At 43.7% G+C, this 16566-nt stretch overlaps 1 protein-coding gene across 3 annotated transcripts in view; it reads right to left on the reverse strand.

The window, feature by feature from the left end:
• PRKAG2 (protein kinase AMP-activated non-catalytic subunit gamma 2) overlaps positions 1 to 16566 on the reverse strand; it is a 275959-nt gene that overhangs the window by 48101 nt on the left and 211292 nt on the right. For 2 of the 3 annotated variants that reach the window (XM_014787605.2, XM_004430594.3), the window contains exon 5: positions 10040 to 10109. In XM_014787605.2, coding sequence (XP_014643091.1) covers positions 10040 to 10109 — 70 coding nt within the window. Of the gene's footprint in view, positions 1 to 10039; positions 10250 to 16566 lie in introns of those variants that run through there. The other variant, XM_087433337.1, reaches the window with a different exon arrangement.

Consider the following 16566-nt stretch of genomic DNA (forward strand, 5'->3'; position numbering starts at 1 on the left):
TACAAATTGATAAAATTTATCCAAAAGTGATTTAAAAGATTTTTAAATTTATCAACATAGTTTGATATATTCACGTTTCCTTTAATGTTATTTTCTAAATCTCTGCATTTATAATTAAGAAGCTCCCCCCCATTTCTAATGCTTTGCATTTTCACTAATTTTTTTCTTGAACAGACTTGACAAGTTTATCCACTTGATTGGTCTTTTCCAAGAACTAAGTTTTTCTTTCAATTGAGAAAGACTACTTTTTGTATCCGATTTCACTGATTGCTGTCATTTCATTAGGATTTTAGGAGAGAAGAGAAAGAAATGAATATATTCAGCAAACCATCTTGAATCACAAGTGGGGCAGCCCAATTCAGTCAATTCTTTCAGGTGAATTTGGACTGCACTTCACCCAAGTCCCCACAAGCACACTGCAGATCGAGATTCGGACAGAATGCTGTTCTAACTCATACTGACACGTGATGGTTTGCCAGAGCTTAAACGTATGTCCATAAATGTGTGTATATCTTGGGGGTTTAGCAATACAACAGATCCTTCTGCTGTGGGCCCTCTGGCCACCTCTAACACGGCACATCATTGTTCTTACAATATGTGTAAGCACTGTTAAGAATTACGATTTCAGGGGCTGGCCCCGTGGCGTAGAGGTTAAGGGCTTGCGCTCCGCTGCTGGCAGCCCGGGGTTCGGATCCCGGGCGCGCACCGATGCACCACTTGTCAGGCCATGCTGTGGTGGCGTCCCATATACAGTGGAGGAAGATAGGCACAGATGTTAGCCCAGGGCCAGTCTTTGTCAGCAAAAAGAAGAGGATTAGCATGGATGTTAGCTCAGGGCTGATCTTCCTCACAAAAAAAAAAAAAAAAAGAATTATGATTTCAAATATAAATATGAAAAACACGATTTGCAGAGTGAGGCACTAACTACAGAAGATTCCTTTCTAAGCCTCAGGTCCTTCCTCAGGTATGTCAGGAAGCAGGCCAGGTTTCCCCAGGGGGGACTCCAGCTACTCTGAGTTCACATGGGGCGAGCGCGCAGAGGACAGAGCAGGGCAGATCTGGACCAAACCTAGATGGGGACTGTCATCACCTGCCACGTGACCTTGACCAAACTACTTAATCCCCTTAGCCTGAATTTCTTCATTTGTAAAGACGATAACATCATCTATCCTGCAGGGTGATTCTGAGGGATGGGGATAAATCAACTCAAATATCCAATCACAAATGCTGCCAACTGGATAGCACAGACATGCACATGAGGAAAGTCCGACAGCACAGACACCAAAGCTATCGCCAGATAAACAGTTGCTGCCGGATGACGCGCTCACAGTGACTTCGATGTTTCATTGTTTGCTCAGTGCCTTTTCTGTCCTTTCTCGGGTCATCATCATAGTTAGGTTTATGGAGACTGTACGACACAGCAGATACTGAGACGAACGCTGTGCTCACGTTTTTAATCCACATATAATCCTACTAGCTAGGTACTAGTATTATTTCCTTGTTACACATGAGAAAGCTGAAGCTTGAAACAGCTTGTCTCAGGACATGCAGCTATTAAGTAGAAGAAACGGGACTCCAATCTGGGTCTGACTCATGCTCTTAATTACCACGACACTCATTACATGTGCACTTAAAGGGGGGCACACCATATACATACACTTCAAAGCTAGAGAAATCAACACAAAAAGGGAAAGCCTGACAAGGGCATAAACAAACACATGAGAATGTGGATGTGTGGACTCTTGAGGTCTTAATGGAACAATTAAACATTCATTTCAAAGAAAATGTAGTACATGATGTATCAAATAGCAATTTATTGTTAGCAACTTACTGCTAGTTACAAATGACCAAAGTATAACTGAAGACAAAATGAATCAGGTAGCCACCTGAAGCCTCAATGACGTTACACGAATCCAGATACTCAGGAAACAGCTCAAAGTGGGAAGCAGCAGCAAACGAAACATTAAATAGTGACTAAAATTTAACCAAAAGGTTCCCAAATTAGTTTCCTTCCCCAAAATGACTCTCCCCTTGTATTATCAGAGATAAGCCAGACTTCTTGTCCATTAGCGCCAGTGCAATCACAGCCACAAAAGAAGGATCTAAGACTTTTTCCTCAGATATCAGATTATGCGAGCAAGCCATCACATTTCCGTCTACTGTTACTGCCTTTGAGCTGGTCAATTACTAGATATAACATATCCTGACTTCATGTTTAGGTGGAGAAGCCTTTGCACCTCTGAGGGACACACTCGAGTCGTCTTCCTTCCCTCCATTCCTCTACCTTGTCATCGATAGTGGATCAGTACACATTAGGTGGCAAATGGATTTCCTCTCACTGCCTTAAATAGAAATGCCTTATGTCTTCACAAGAAATGAGATCAACCACTTGAAGTACACTAAGCCTATGTGCCAGAGTAAAAGTTGAAGCTCCAAAATATATATATGCTCATTTATGTAACAAATATTTACTGAAAACTACATCTCATTCACCATAATATCTCTGAGACCTGCCAAATATTAAGTTTTCAGTCCCTGTCCTCATAGAGCTTATAATTCAATGGCAAAGAAACACGAGTAAACGCATTTCTCCTCACCAGCCTCTATCAACTGTGAGGGATCATGAGATACTATGTGAAGTCCTGTCTGAGGCTTCCAGGAGGCTTCCCCAAGGAAGTGACATTTTGACCAAGATCTGAAGAGAACCAGCAGGTGGTTATGAGGAGAGGGAAGAACACTCCAGGGAGAGGGAACAGCCTGTATGAAGCCTAGAAGGCATGGAGGAACAAGGCAGTTTGAGGAACCTAAAGAAGGCCAGCACAGCTGGAGGAAGATGCAAGAAGAGAGATGGAAGACCAGCCCTAAGGGTCTAGTGGTTCAAGTTCGGTGTACTCCACTTCAGTGGCCCGGGTGTGGTTTGCAGAACCAAACCACCCATCTGTCAGTTGCCATGCTGTGGCGGCGGCTCACATAGAAGAACTAGAAGGACTTACAACTGGAGTATACAACTATGTACTGGGGCTTTGGGGAGGGAAAAAGAAAAAGACGGGAACATTGGCAACAGATGTTGGCTCAGAGCAAATCTTTCCCAGCAAAAAAAAAAAAAAAAAAAAAAGAAGAGAGGTGCAAGATGAGGCAGGCAAAGGGAAGAGCGAGTAGGGTACATCAGAGAACAGGTTAAGATATTTGGACTCCAGCCTACAGGCAAAGGAAGATCATGGAAGGCTTTTAAGCATGTTAGTGACATGATTAGATAGATGTTTTTATAAAATATCTCTAATTACAGCATGTAAAGCAGATTGGAGGGGGCCAGAGTAGATGCTGGGAGAGATTGGACTACTTGAATAGTTCAATAGAAAGATGATGATGGCCTGGCCTGGAGTGATGGCAGAAGTGATAGATAGAGGTAATATTTAGGAAGTGAAATTGAGAGGATTTGATTACTTGGATATGGTAGAGAGAGCTAGAGCCAAACATCATTCTTGTTTTAAACAAACAACAACCAGTTGAACGTGGTGCCATTTATTGAATCAGGCTGGCTAAAAGGGTGGGGTGGGGGGGCAGGAGACTAGAACAGAGAGACTGTGAAATGAATCAGGCAGAGACATTGAGTAGGCAACAAAATACATCAGGAGAGATCTGGCTAGAGATATCTGTTTGGGCATTAGCAGTTATTAAAGCATCATGGTAATTAAATAGGTGGGATTAAAACACTAGGCAACAGGTATCATGGTGGAGAAAGCCATGGAAGGGTCTAAGATTGTCTAGGACGAGAGCAGAGAGGGAGAAGAGAAGTGGGCCTAGGACAGAGCCAGGAGGAAGTCCAACAGCTGATGCCCAGGAAAGAAGAGTAAGCGTAGGGTATGTGAATCAGATCTCACCAAACCTGTTACCAAAAAAAAAAAAAAAAAGGAAAGGAAAGAGAAAGAAGAGTAAGAACCATCAAGGAAATAAAACGAACAGCCAGACATGTATGAGGAGAACACAGGAGTGGTGAGTGGTAGAGGGAGCAGAGGTCATCTCTGTTCACTGCCACTAAGAGTTCAAAGTAGAAGAGGACTGATAAGTGTCCCCTGGAGTCTGCAAAATGGCTCCACTGCTAACCATCTGAGTGAGCCTGGGCGGAGTAGAGGAAATAGGCTGAAGAACGAAGAGGAGGTGAGAAAGTGTAGAGAGGGATTCCGAGTAAAGGATGACTTCACACTGGTCATGCACGCTAGTCAGACCAGGTTCCGGAAGCCTGAGGACTGTGTTTGAAACCCGGTTCCCCCACCTTCCCAGATACATCCCCTGAGGTGATTTATCTAGCCTCTTACTCTCTTGATTCCTCCTCTATAAAACAGGGCTGATGAAAATGTTTACCTCTTCGGGTTGTTTGGAGGATTAGATGAGACAAATGTAAAGGACTTAGAACAGTGCCTCAATATACTTCATATGCCGGTTATTATAATCATCGAAAAAAGGACATAAAAATTCTTCCATTTTTTTCAAGTAAACTCCAAATGCTTTGTAGTATCAACAGTTTTGCCACTGCAAAATCCACGGGTATACTGTGACGTTGCAGGGATCCTGGTATAACTTTTCAGGGGTGTTGCCCAGCCCAGGCAGAGTTGTAGGATGGAACCATTTCTGGCCACTGCACAGTCGTCTGAATCACTGGTCTGGACTCTGGTCAGGTGACTGCTGGGCTCAGAGCTGACTGCCCACCAAGGAGCAGACAAAGATGGTCTTGAGAGAGAAGGTCACAGAGATCCCTTCATCATGGAGATGAATAGAGTGCTGCCCTGGGTCCTGATGACTTTCTAGTTACTCGGGAAGCCCGGTGACAGGTCCCACTTTTGGATGTCCCTGAGTCCTCTTCTGCACTCTCCTCTTCTGTGCAAGTAGTCAGGGATCTTTCCATTTCAGATAACAAAACCTCCTCAGTCTATGAGACAACTACTCTACTCATCAAATCTAAGATACCATAAAATGTGAAGCTATAGGCTGCCTTCAGAGGCATTAAAACGTGTACCTAAAAACTATTAAATATGGCAAGCTTTTAAATATGGGGCCAGCTAGAGAAGAAAAATATTAATTGTAAATATTTTATAAAATTGGGACTGCTTTTATAATCAAGAAACAATAAATCTCTTGCCTAAGAAGAGTATGCAAACTCAGTCGAGAGGGGAGAGTTGGGATGACAGATGATCAGAGCCTTCCAATACTACGAGACATGACGGACACGCGACCAAGCTGTGATCACAAACCCGTCACCACCAGGGGTCACCACCCCTCACATTACTGTCAATAAACGTCAATAAAATTGGACTCAGCTGAGCCACACTGAGAAGCTGCTCTAAAAGCTAAGTGATAAGGGAATACTTTACTAGGTTACCACAAATACACAGAAAGACAAATCTCCCTTAAGTAAATTAGAGCAGTGTTTCTCAACCTCTTTTTCATCATCCAACCCCCTCCGAGCCTTTTCATACATTCTCCCCCAACTGTCCTACCCCCATGAAACTTTAATACTGCAGATATACTGCATATCCGTTCATGTACTATGGCCCTTTGGAGAGCCACAGAGCACTGTGATATCTAAGATTTTTTGTCTCCAGACAAGAACTAATCTTCACTCACTTCAGGGCAATATCCCCCAGTTGGGAATGAATGAGTCTGAGTGAACACAAATTTTCAGTTTTGTTTGTTGGTTTATATAAGAGTGGCTGCTGGTTGCTTTAGGTCATATTTCTGAGCCAGAAGGAAAAGTACAAGTTAACTAAGTGCTGGGCCTTGTTTTACAGAAAAAACCCACAATGACAACAACAACAAAACAAGCAAGCAAAGCCCCAAGAGACTACAGATTATCCAAGGATATAGCTTCTTCACCACAGAACGAGGCCTAAAATTCTGATGGTCTTGACTGAAAAATAATGCTTTCCCTCCTATAAAAAGTGGCCCCCATTTCTTACCTATTTTTGATCAGTGTAGACTTGATCAGTGTAGACTAGGTTGACCAGTCTTTCTAGAAAAATGAGTCTGGAGGTGAGTTGTGAAAAGATTATACTTTGGAAAAAGTCTTGCAGGGGAAGAAGGAATAGCTAGGACAGAATGGCTGGCCTGGGATAAAAGAGGCAAGTGGATGGTGAGAGAAGAGAGGGAAGAAGCCGACTAGAAAGACAGCTAAGAATTGGGATGAAGCAACCACAGAAAATCATTGAAAACCTGAAATAACTGAAGAGTCTACGACAGCTGCAATGACAAGAGGGAAGCTAGGAGATAACACAGAGAGTGTCAAGGGCTGTAAAATCCTTGAAGTAGTGCCAGAATTACAGAGTTATTAATCATGAATAAATTGCTGAATACTTATATATTTCAAAAAGCATTCACGGGTTGTGTTTAGGTGCTTACAAAGTACTTGTGCTTGGTCCTGCCATCAAATAAGTTCAAGAAGTTAATCCTGATTAAAAACAAACATAGACATGACCGATATAATAAAAAATTTGAAAAGCAAACACATAAAGTGATTGCTCTGGGCTAGGCAATGCTCTCACTGCTTTGCATATCCTGAATCCTTTCATCCTCCCAACGTTCCCATAAAGTAACTATAAACGTTTAATGTACCCGCTGAGATACCGAATCACTGCCGAGCACCTACGTGGTGCCAGCCACACCAGGCATTGGGGAGAGAAAGATGAACTGTGAGAGAAGGAGAGAAGGGGTTTAGGGGACAGCCTCAAAAAGAGGGTGAGATGTGGGTTGAGCCATGAAGTACGAGTAAGATTGGCAGGGCGGAGAAACGGAGCAAGGTCTTACCATCCAAAAGACGTCATACCTTAAGGCCCAGAGACTGGAAGGGACACACTGAGACCACGAGGGATACACAAGCAGGGGTCTGGCAAACTATGCCTCTTGGCCAAACCCGGCCTGTTTTTGTAAATAAAGTTTTACTGGAACACAGCCCTGCCTGGTGATTTGGTCTCCAGCTGCTTTCTGCCCGGCTGCTGCACAGGCAAGGTGAGCAGTCATGACAGACGCTGAGACATCGACCGTCTGCCCCTTGACAGAAGTTTGCCGATGCCTATTCTAGAGCCATGTTATTCAGAGAGGGGTCTGTGAAGCTGCAGCAGCACCTGCGAGTCTGGCAGAAATGCAGACTCTCAGGTCCCATCCCAGACCCACAGAATTAGAATCTGCCTCTTAAAGAGATCTCTGGTGATTCTCATGCAGAGAAGGCCCTCCAATCACTGGCGTGCGTGGCCGGGAGGAGGCGGTGAGGCTGCAGACGAAGAGAAATCTGCACTTCTCCTATATATAGACGGAGCAAAGTGGTAAAGATCTTCCCATAAAGGAGTGGTGCCATCCATCCACGCTCTAACAAGGTCCCTCTGTCAGAGTGTGACGGTAGGAAGAGCTGATGGCGGAAAGGGGGTGGGCGGCTGGTGTCAGAGCCCAGGCAAAAGATGCCCCGAACTAGGCAGGGTAGATGGCAGGACAGCTTCTTCTTTCTTCCCAGAAGCAAAAAACATTTTAAGAGATTACTCCAACTTCACTAGTGCCTCCAAACTATTTCTAACAAATATAGTATCAGTTATTCTTCACTAGGGAAAAGAAAAATACTTGGTAACAAAAATATCAGTAATCATGTGTTTCCCTGTATTTCAAAAGTATCTGCACCTAAGTAAATGCCTCAGAGCGCAATGCATACATTATGACGTTAACTGGAAAAAAAGGAAGTTTGAAGATTAAACGAGGATCTATTGAACAGCTATCTATTACGCAGGCTGCTAACACATCAGTTCACCGGATATTTAAAGGTGTAATGTCTTACTGTTGGGACTTTTTCCCCCCCAAATAAATGTAAGATTCTGCTTCATATTCTGTTCTTCTGCATTTTGGATGAATAAGCAATCTAAAGTTCAAAAGAAACAAAGCAGCATTTTAGACAACCACGCCAACACTATTCCTTCTTCCAGCTCGCCTAACAGCTTCCAAGCAATTATTTAACATTTTGCCTCCTTAAAAATCTAGAAAAGTTTGACAGGGTTATTTGTGGGATTCAGCATGCTTTACAGAAATGACAGCAATATAGATAAAAATAGATGGGTGACAGTGGGAAATTCCCTTTCTTAGATGCTTAGGTTTAAGACTTTACATTAATTCCATTGGCAGAAACAATGCAAAAGAAATAAGGCTTGTGTATCTGCTTTGAGAAATGCAGCATAATTAAGTTAATAAATCTCAAGTAAGAAAAAAAGCCATGAAACTCGTGTTGAGAAAAATCTCTATGTTAAGATTCATTAACAAAAGCCTTAAAAAGTGCATGAACTCAGTATAATGGTTAATGGCACTTAAAAAATAACAGTACCTAACATTTACAGAGTGCTTACTATGGCTTTACACTGTACTAAATACCATTACATGGATTATCTCATTTAATGCTCAAAACACCCTGATATTAGCTCCATTTTATAAATGGTGAAACTAAGGCACAGAGAGATTAAGTAACTTGTCCAAGATCACACAGCTAATTAAGAAGTGAAGCTAAGATTTGAAGCTGGGCCTATGCTCTTAACCATAACTATGGTACGTCTCTAACAGCATCTGCTCTCCACCTTTCTCTTGCCCCCATGTGAATCTGGAAAAAGTTTAAATGCAATAGATTCTCATTGTCACTAATATCAGGGACAAAGAAAACCCCTATGATTTAGACGTTCAAAGTCTTAATGGAAAGGGGGGCACACCATATTGCTCTGTGGACAGTGGCCAAAATTTGACCAGCAATATAATTAAACCCAGGAATAATGAGGTGGATTCGATTTAAGACACCGGATTATTTTTCAGTAGGATAAAATTCAAATTAAGTCCTAGCAAAATTCTGAAGTGTATCATGTAACTGCTTGTTAATAATAAATATGGATGCAGACTTTTAATAATTACTATGAAGGCATTATCTTCTAGCTAACATGTTTGTGAAATGCTGCAGAGAATCTGAAACGTTAAAATAAACGCAGGCACTGGCCTAATACTATCGGGTTAACATTCTCCTACTGGTTGTGCATGCTTATTTAAGTAATTGCCTGACTGTAAACGAACAGAAGTATTAAAGGAAAGTTGGCAGGAGGCACAGCATCCACATGGCACATTCTTTGTCCCGGGAGCTTTATTCTACCAATACTCTTAGAAAAAAGAGAATCACTAAATAAATAATGGAAGTACATAAGACAGTGTGGAGGTCTTGTAAATTCTTCAAATTGTCAAGTGTCTTACACACAACTCTTTTTCGACTTGAGCTCATCATATTCCATTTAAAATACAAATTTTGTCAAGCAATAAGTTCATCCTCTTCAAATTTTAACAGTTTCGAAATAAGATCCAGGTAAAAGCTCATCGTATTCCATCTTACATATTAATTCTGCCAAAGAACAAACCCATCCCCTTCACATTTTAACAGCTTCAAAATAAGATCCAGGTAAGTAAGAAGAAAACAAGGCAGGAAAAAGAAAAACCGAGTGAGAAGAGGCGATAAAAATGATGGAGTGACAGGGCCATCTGAACTCAGAACCAGTTCACCAAGCCACTTCTGGTTCTATTTAACTTTCCCTATTAAAACAAGGAGACACACCCTGCTGGTGGTGTTTTCACAAACACAGATAAGAGAACCAGTTTGTGTTATCTAAAGGCACGGATCATAAACACGATTTGGGGGCTACCTCTACGTGTGTGGTGGCATTACAAACAATTACTACTGCATGACACCTTGCTGTCATTCGAGTTCGGCTAGTAAGGACAAAAGGACCGACCATCGGTGCTGACGGTCGGGCTTCGGGGCTCCGCTCTGAACCCAGCTGGATTCACCCTCGGAAAGGCACCAGCGGGCCACTGCAGACGAGCTCCGCCGGCTCCGCGTCTCCATCCCCGGCCGCGGCCGGGCGCGCTGCCCAGAGCCGGGCGGGTGGCGGGGTCCCGCGGCCTCCGGGGCGTGAACCCGCGGCTGTCCCCACGCCCCGGCCGCCCGGCGTAGAAACGAGGGCGCGTTCCTTCGGGGGGCACTCACCTTCTTCTTCCAACTCGAATTTCTCCAGCATGCCGGCTTCCGCAGGTCCCGGGGCCGCCGCCAGCGCCGCCTGAGGAGGAGGAGGACAGGGATCAGCATGCGCTCGGCGGCGCTCGTCCCGGCCGCGCGGGCGGGGACGCGGGGGCGGGGTGCGGGCGCGGTCTGGGGGGGCCGGGAGGCGGGGGCTAGCGGCGCGGGTTCCGTGGCCCGGCCGAGCGCCCCGGCCTCGCTCCGCGCCCTGCCGCCGGGAGGAGGGACCTCCTGGGCGCACAGCGGCTGGCGGGGGCGGCGCGACGCGGCCCAGCCCCCAGCAAGGAACAGATCGGGCGGCCCACCCCCGCCTCTGCCGCCCCTCCCCGAGTGGAACGGTCCGCCTCCCCACCCCACCCCCGGCGGCTTGGTATGGACCGGCGAGGAGGAAGCGTGGGAAGAGGACCCGGAGGAGCCAGGGGCTGGCTCGCGCGAGGGCAGCTGAGGCGCCCCCCTCCGGCCACGGCCCTCCTTCCCGCCAGGGCCGCCGAGCGGCCATTAGCGGAGGCCTGTTTCCTCCTCCTCGACTCGTCCTGGCACCCCACCGCACACATCCACTCACCTTCCCCCGCCACCCACGGCCAGGCCAGCGCGTTCCTGCAGGTTTAACCTGCGCAGGTGTGGTCCGGGGCAGCCCGGGGGGAGCCCGCGGGGAGGGGAGGTGGGGGAGCGGGGCGAGGTGCCAGGGAGAGGGGCTGGACGCCGCCCGACCCCACAGGGAGATGGCACCGCAGCCCACGGGGGTGACTACTTGCTTTTCTTTTTTAAATTTTAGATTAAACTGCTCATCCCCTTCCCCTATTAAAAAACAAAAAATTGTTCCGTGGGTTACACGTATTGTAGATGCACTTTGTTGCTATCAGTGTTACCCAGCCCTGGAATTCTTAATTTGCTTCCTCTCTTCACAGCCGGTTCTCTTCTTTGGTTGAGCCGCTGCCAGAAGCTCACATAAATCTAAATCTGGCCCTGGCCACTCTTGACACTCTGGATCTGGGTATCTGAGACTCTCCTATCACCAACCCAGGTTGGCAGGCCACGAGGCTGGCAGCCGAGAGCTGCCTGGGAGAGCAGGGCAGCCGGAGAAGGGACAGGCACCCCATTCGGTGAGGCTGTCCTGTGTGACAGCCAGTTTCTGCCCCACCTATAGGGGCCCTTAGCTCACTGTAGAATACAAGCGCCCTGATGATGAGATTAGCTCTCTAGCGCTGATTAGGGCTGTAAAGGGGCCCCAACCTCTTGAAAGGAACTTGGTTCCATCACTCTTGCAAGCCTAGCCTGGAAGAAGTACTGAAATCTCCTTTGCGCTTTCTATTTGCTCTGTCATCTCAGTTGGGCTAATCCCTAAGTCTTAAGCTTCTCCTTAAAAAGGGGAGGGTGGGGAAGAAAAGAAGACTAATTTTCTAAGACCTTTAGTGGTAAACACCTATACCTATGTCATGCTTAACAGCAAAAGACTGAATGCTTTCCCTCTAAATTTAGGAACAAAGCAAGAATGTCTGCTTTCACCCCATTCTTGTTCAACATAGTACTAGAAGTTCCAACCACTGCAATAAGGCAAGAAAAAGAAATAAAAGGCATATGAATTGCAAAGGAAGAAATAAAACTATCCCTATTTGCAAATGCCATGGTTGTCTGCATAGAAAGTCCCAAGGAATGTACCAAAAAGGAGCCCCCAAAACAACAACAAATAAACAAACCCCAAACTAGAACTAATGAGTTCAGGAAGGTCATAGGATACAAGATCAACACACAAAAATCAATCGCATTTCTATTTTCTGACAATAAACATGTGGAAACTGATATTAAAAACAATACTATTTACAATCACTGCAAAGAAAATTAAATACTTGGGTATACACTTATGAAAACATGCAGAAGATCTATATGCTGAAAATTACAAAATGTGGGTGAAATGAAAGAAGACCTAAATAAATGCAGAGGCATCCCATGTTCATGGATTGGAAGATCCAACATAGTAAAGTTGTCCTCCCCCAAATTGATCTCTAGGTTTAAGGCAATTCTTATCAAAATCCTGACAAGATTTTTTGTAGATAAGATAAGCTTATTCTAAAATTTATATGGACAGGCACAAGCTCTAGAATGGCTAAAACAATCTTGAAAAAGAAGAATGAAATGGGAGGGATCACTACTCCACATTAAAGCTTACTGTAGAGCTACAGTAATCAAGACTGGGGTATTGGCAGAGGGATAGACACAATGATCAATAGAAACAAATAGAGAATCTAGAAATAGACCCACACAAATATGTCAAACCAATGTTTGATAAAAGTGCAAAAGTAACAGTGCTGAAGCAATTGGACATTGATAAGCAAAAAAATAAACCTCAACATAAGCCCCACACCTTATACAAAAATGAGCTCACATTGAATCATGGACTTAAAATGTAAAACTATGAAAATTTTAGGAAAAAAATGGAGAAAATCTTCAGGACCCATTGCTAGGCAAAGGGTTAGACAGCATTGAAAGCATGATCCATAAGAGAAGAAAATTAATAAATTGGACCTCAATAAAATTAAAAATATTTGCTCTGTGACAGATCTTGTTAAAAGGATGACAAGACAAGCTACAGAGTGGGAGAAAATATTTGGCAAATCACACAGCTAACAAATGACTAGCACCTGGACTACATAAAGAACTCTCAAAACTCAACAGTAGAAAAAGAAAACCATCCAGTTAAAACATGGGCAAAGATATGAAGAGACAGTTCACTGAAAAAAGATATACAGATGGCAAACAAGGACATGAAAAGACATTCAGCATCATTAGCCATTAAGGAAATGCAAATTAAAACCACAATAAGCTATCACTACATACCTACTAGAATGGCCAAAATAAAAATAGTGACAACACCAAATGCTGGTGAGGATGCAGAGAAACAGTATCACTTCTGCATTGCTGTAGGGAAGCAAAATCGTACCACCTCTCTGGAAAACAATTTGGCAGTTTCATATGAAACTAACCGTGCAACTGCCGTATGACACATCAGTTGCACTCTTGGGCATTGATCCCAGGGAAATGAAAACTTACGTTTACACAAAAACCTGTCTGCGAATGTTCATAGCAGCTTCATTTGTAATAGCCCAAACTGGAAATAACAGATGTCATTCAACAGGTGCATGGTTAAACAAACTATGTTACATCTACACCATGGACTACTACTAAGGAATAAAGAGATGAACTATTAAAACATATAGCTACTTGCATGAATGTGCAGGGAATTATGCTGAGTGAAAAAAGCCAATCTCAAAAGGTTACATACTATACGATTCTATTTACATAACACTTTTGAAATGACAAAATTAGAGAAATGGAGAACAGATTAGCAGATGCCAGAGGTCAGGGGTGGGGGTGGGAGGACAGAGGTGCCTGTGGCTATAAAAGGGCAACATAAGGGACCTTGTGGTGATGGAGCTGTTCTACATCTTGACTGCCAATGGCAACACCCTGCTTGTGACGTCATACTATATTGTTTCCCCCATGAGTCAAGCCAAGCTGATTTAATTGTGTGGAGGAAATGACAATTTGGGTTAATTTAAAAAAAAAACATCTTTATTGAGATATAATTCACATACCATAAAATATGATTTTTAGTATATTCAGAGTTGTGCAACCATCTGTGTTGACAACATTTTCAGCATCCCAAAGAGAAACCCTGTACCCATTAGCGGTCACTGCCTATTACTCCCTTAATCTTCACTCCCAACCCTAGGCTACCACTAATCTATTTTCTGTCCCTATGGATTTGCCTATTCTGGACATTTCATATGAATGGAATCATATAATATGTGGTCTTTTGTCTTTGACTTATTTCACTCAGCATAATGTTTTCAAGGTTCATCCATGTTGTAACATGTATCAGCACTTCATTTCTCTTTATTGCTGAGGTATGTTCCATTGTATGGATACACCACATTTTATTTATCTATTCCTCAGTTAATGGATATTTAGATGGCTTCCACCTTTTGGCTGTTGTGAATATTGCTGCTATAAACATTCATGTACAAGTGTTTGTGTGGACATATGTTTTCATTTCTCTTGGGTATAGACCCAGGAATGGAATTTCTGGGTCATATGGTAACTCTATATTTAACATTTTTAGAAACTGCCAAACTGTTTTCCACAGTGGCTGCACCTTTTTACATTTTCACCAGCAACATATGAGGATTCCAATTTCTCCTGTACTATAGTTTACAAGATGTTACCATGGAGGAAACTAGGTAAAGGGCAGACAGGATCTCTCTGTATTATCTCTTACAACTGTATGTGAATCTACAATGATCTTGAAATAAAAAGTTTAATTTAAAAAAAGTATGGTGGTACATAGTGGAAGCGTCAATCATCCTAATTTTCAAAAAGTCTATATTTTAATTTCTTGCAGTAATTTTAGTATAATTTTAAAAAGAAATCCCTAATTGGTGTTTACTAGGAGCGCCATCAATGTCACCTGTAACCCTGATGAGTTGTTTTCTGGGAGGCAAAAATGAGCAGCAAGTGGGAGGAAGTATTTCTGGAGGCTGTGAACTCTGCAAAAGTAGTCCTCAGACTAAAACGTCCTGTACCCATTACTGTAGAAGTTGGCACAGAATAGAGATTGAGGCAAATTAATGTGAGACTCTTAGGTTTTACTTCACTTGATAATAGGTGTACAGGAGTAGATTAAAATAAAAACGTTTCTATAGAATATGTGAGTGAGGCTGAATTTATTTCCACAGGTTGTTTTCACTTAGACATCTCATGTTTTCTTCCTTAGAAAGGAGCATAGTCATAGGTCACTAGAAAAAGGCAGATGAAATTGTTCTCCATAACACACGAGGTTGATTTCAGGAATTTGAGGGCCTGCAAAGCTTTTCAGGTGTGTACATAAATGTTGACAGGGTCAGATAAGTGATGGATTAGTTATTAGAAATAACTTAAAGTTGCTGGTTGTCGGTTGCCCTTTCATGGTGCTGTTTTCTTAAAGTCTCAACAGACTTACAGGCCAGACTTAATTTTAGCTATTTCAGGCGGGCGGGGAAGCTAGGAGAGGAGGGGAGCGGAGGCAACGGGCTCCGGCAATGTTCCGTGTGCACAGAGAAGGGCTTGCATTTACGATGCCAGCTCATCTCTCCCGAGAGCCACATTGACAGAACACGGTAGAAAGGCACCAGGTTTTCCTAGCTGGGTGTCGTGCAGATCCACAATATCTCTACCTGTATACCATCGGCTTCTGCAGCCAGTCTGGGTTTACTGGACTCCGGTGTGACACGAGCAAGTGGAAAGCTCTGAGTTGAACTTTATTGAGAGAATGCCTGAAAAATATGGAGCCATTACAAGTGTGAATTTTTGGTTGGTGAAAAATGCTAAATTATGAAGGTTTGTCTTACATAATTATGCCCAGGTACAGCAAAATACAGTATTTTGAAATGACTATCGGAAGGGAAAAAACTTCAGATTGAAAACTTAATCATAAAACGACTGCCAAAAAAGCTTTCCTTGATGCACTGAGGTCGGATATGAGTTCCCTTTGCCTTTTTTTTTTTGTAATCTTAAATAGCTACTGCAAGAAATAAATCAACCTTAAATACTGGATAAGTAGCTCCTGAATAATTTAGCATATTGAAACCCAAAGCTTTGATGTTTCTCCCTGCTGCCTTCTTTGAGCTCCAGCTCTGCTCTGCAAAGGCCTCCTCTGTGCAGAAGAAAAGGTAGGTTGGGAACCTCCCACCGGTGCTGGGACAGGAGCTGTGTACACCCACCCATTCAACTTCTCCCTCTGCACTCTCTAACCAGCCTTCACACCCACCTCTGTGCTGACGGCTTCCCAGCCTCAATGGCAAGTTCACAGCTCTCATAAGCTGCAGATGGCCCCCTGCTCATCTCTATTTGAATTTTCTATGGACAATTCAAACTTATCCATCTAAAACAGTCCCTGAGCCCTCTTGCTTTGTCTTAGTGTCCTTTGAGGCGGCCCCACTTGTCTCCATCTCCACTACGACTCCTTAGTCAGGCTGCCACCATCTCATGCTTGGTTGTTGGACCAGCTCCAGTTTCTCTTGTCTCGCCCTTTTCTAGTCCATTCTCTACCCTGGAGCCAGAGTGACCTTTTAAAAACACAGACTTGCTCTTGTTACTCCCTGTTTAGAACCATTCAATGACTCTCAGGAAGCATTAGGAATGTCGTGCAAACCCCTCAGCTCAGAGCGGGGCCTGATCATTTGACTTCTTGGCTTGCCAATTCCCTCTGTGTCCCTACACCTGAGCCTTGATACACTGTTCCTGGAGTATACCCTGCGCACTGAGCTAAGGGTTTGAACATTCTGGCCTCTCCTCCTGCCTGCCACTTGGCTAGTTCTTACTCATTCCTTCAAGAATGAGTCTTAAGAAGGCGGCTCAGTCTTCACCAGGAAGCCTTTCCTGATTTTTGACCTCACAACTTCCCTAGATAATTGCTTCTCTTCACCCACAGACTTCTGTAAGGCACTTAACACAGGGTTGGG

The sequence above is a fragment of the Ceratotherium simum genome, chromosome 1 (assembly GCF_057802395.1).
Source record: "Ceratotherium simum simum isolate JZ-2026a chromosome 1, ASM5780239v1, whole genome shotgun sequence".
Lineage (NCBI taxonomy): Eukaryota > Metazoa > Chordata > Mammalia > Perissodactyla > Rhinocerotidae > Ceratotherium > Ceratotherium simum.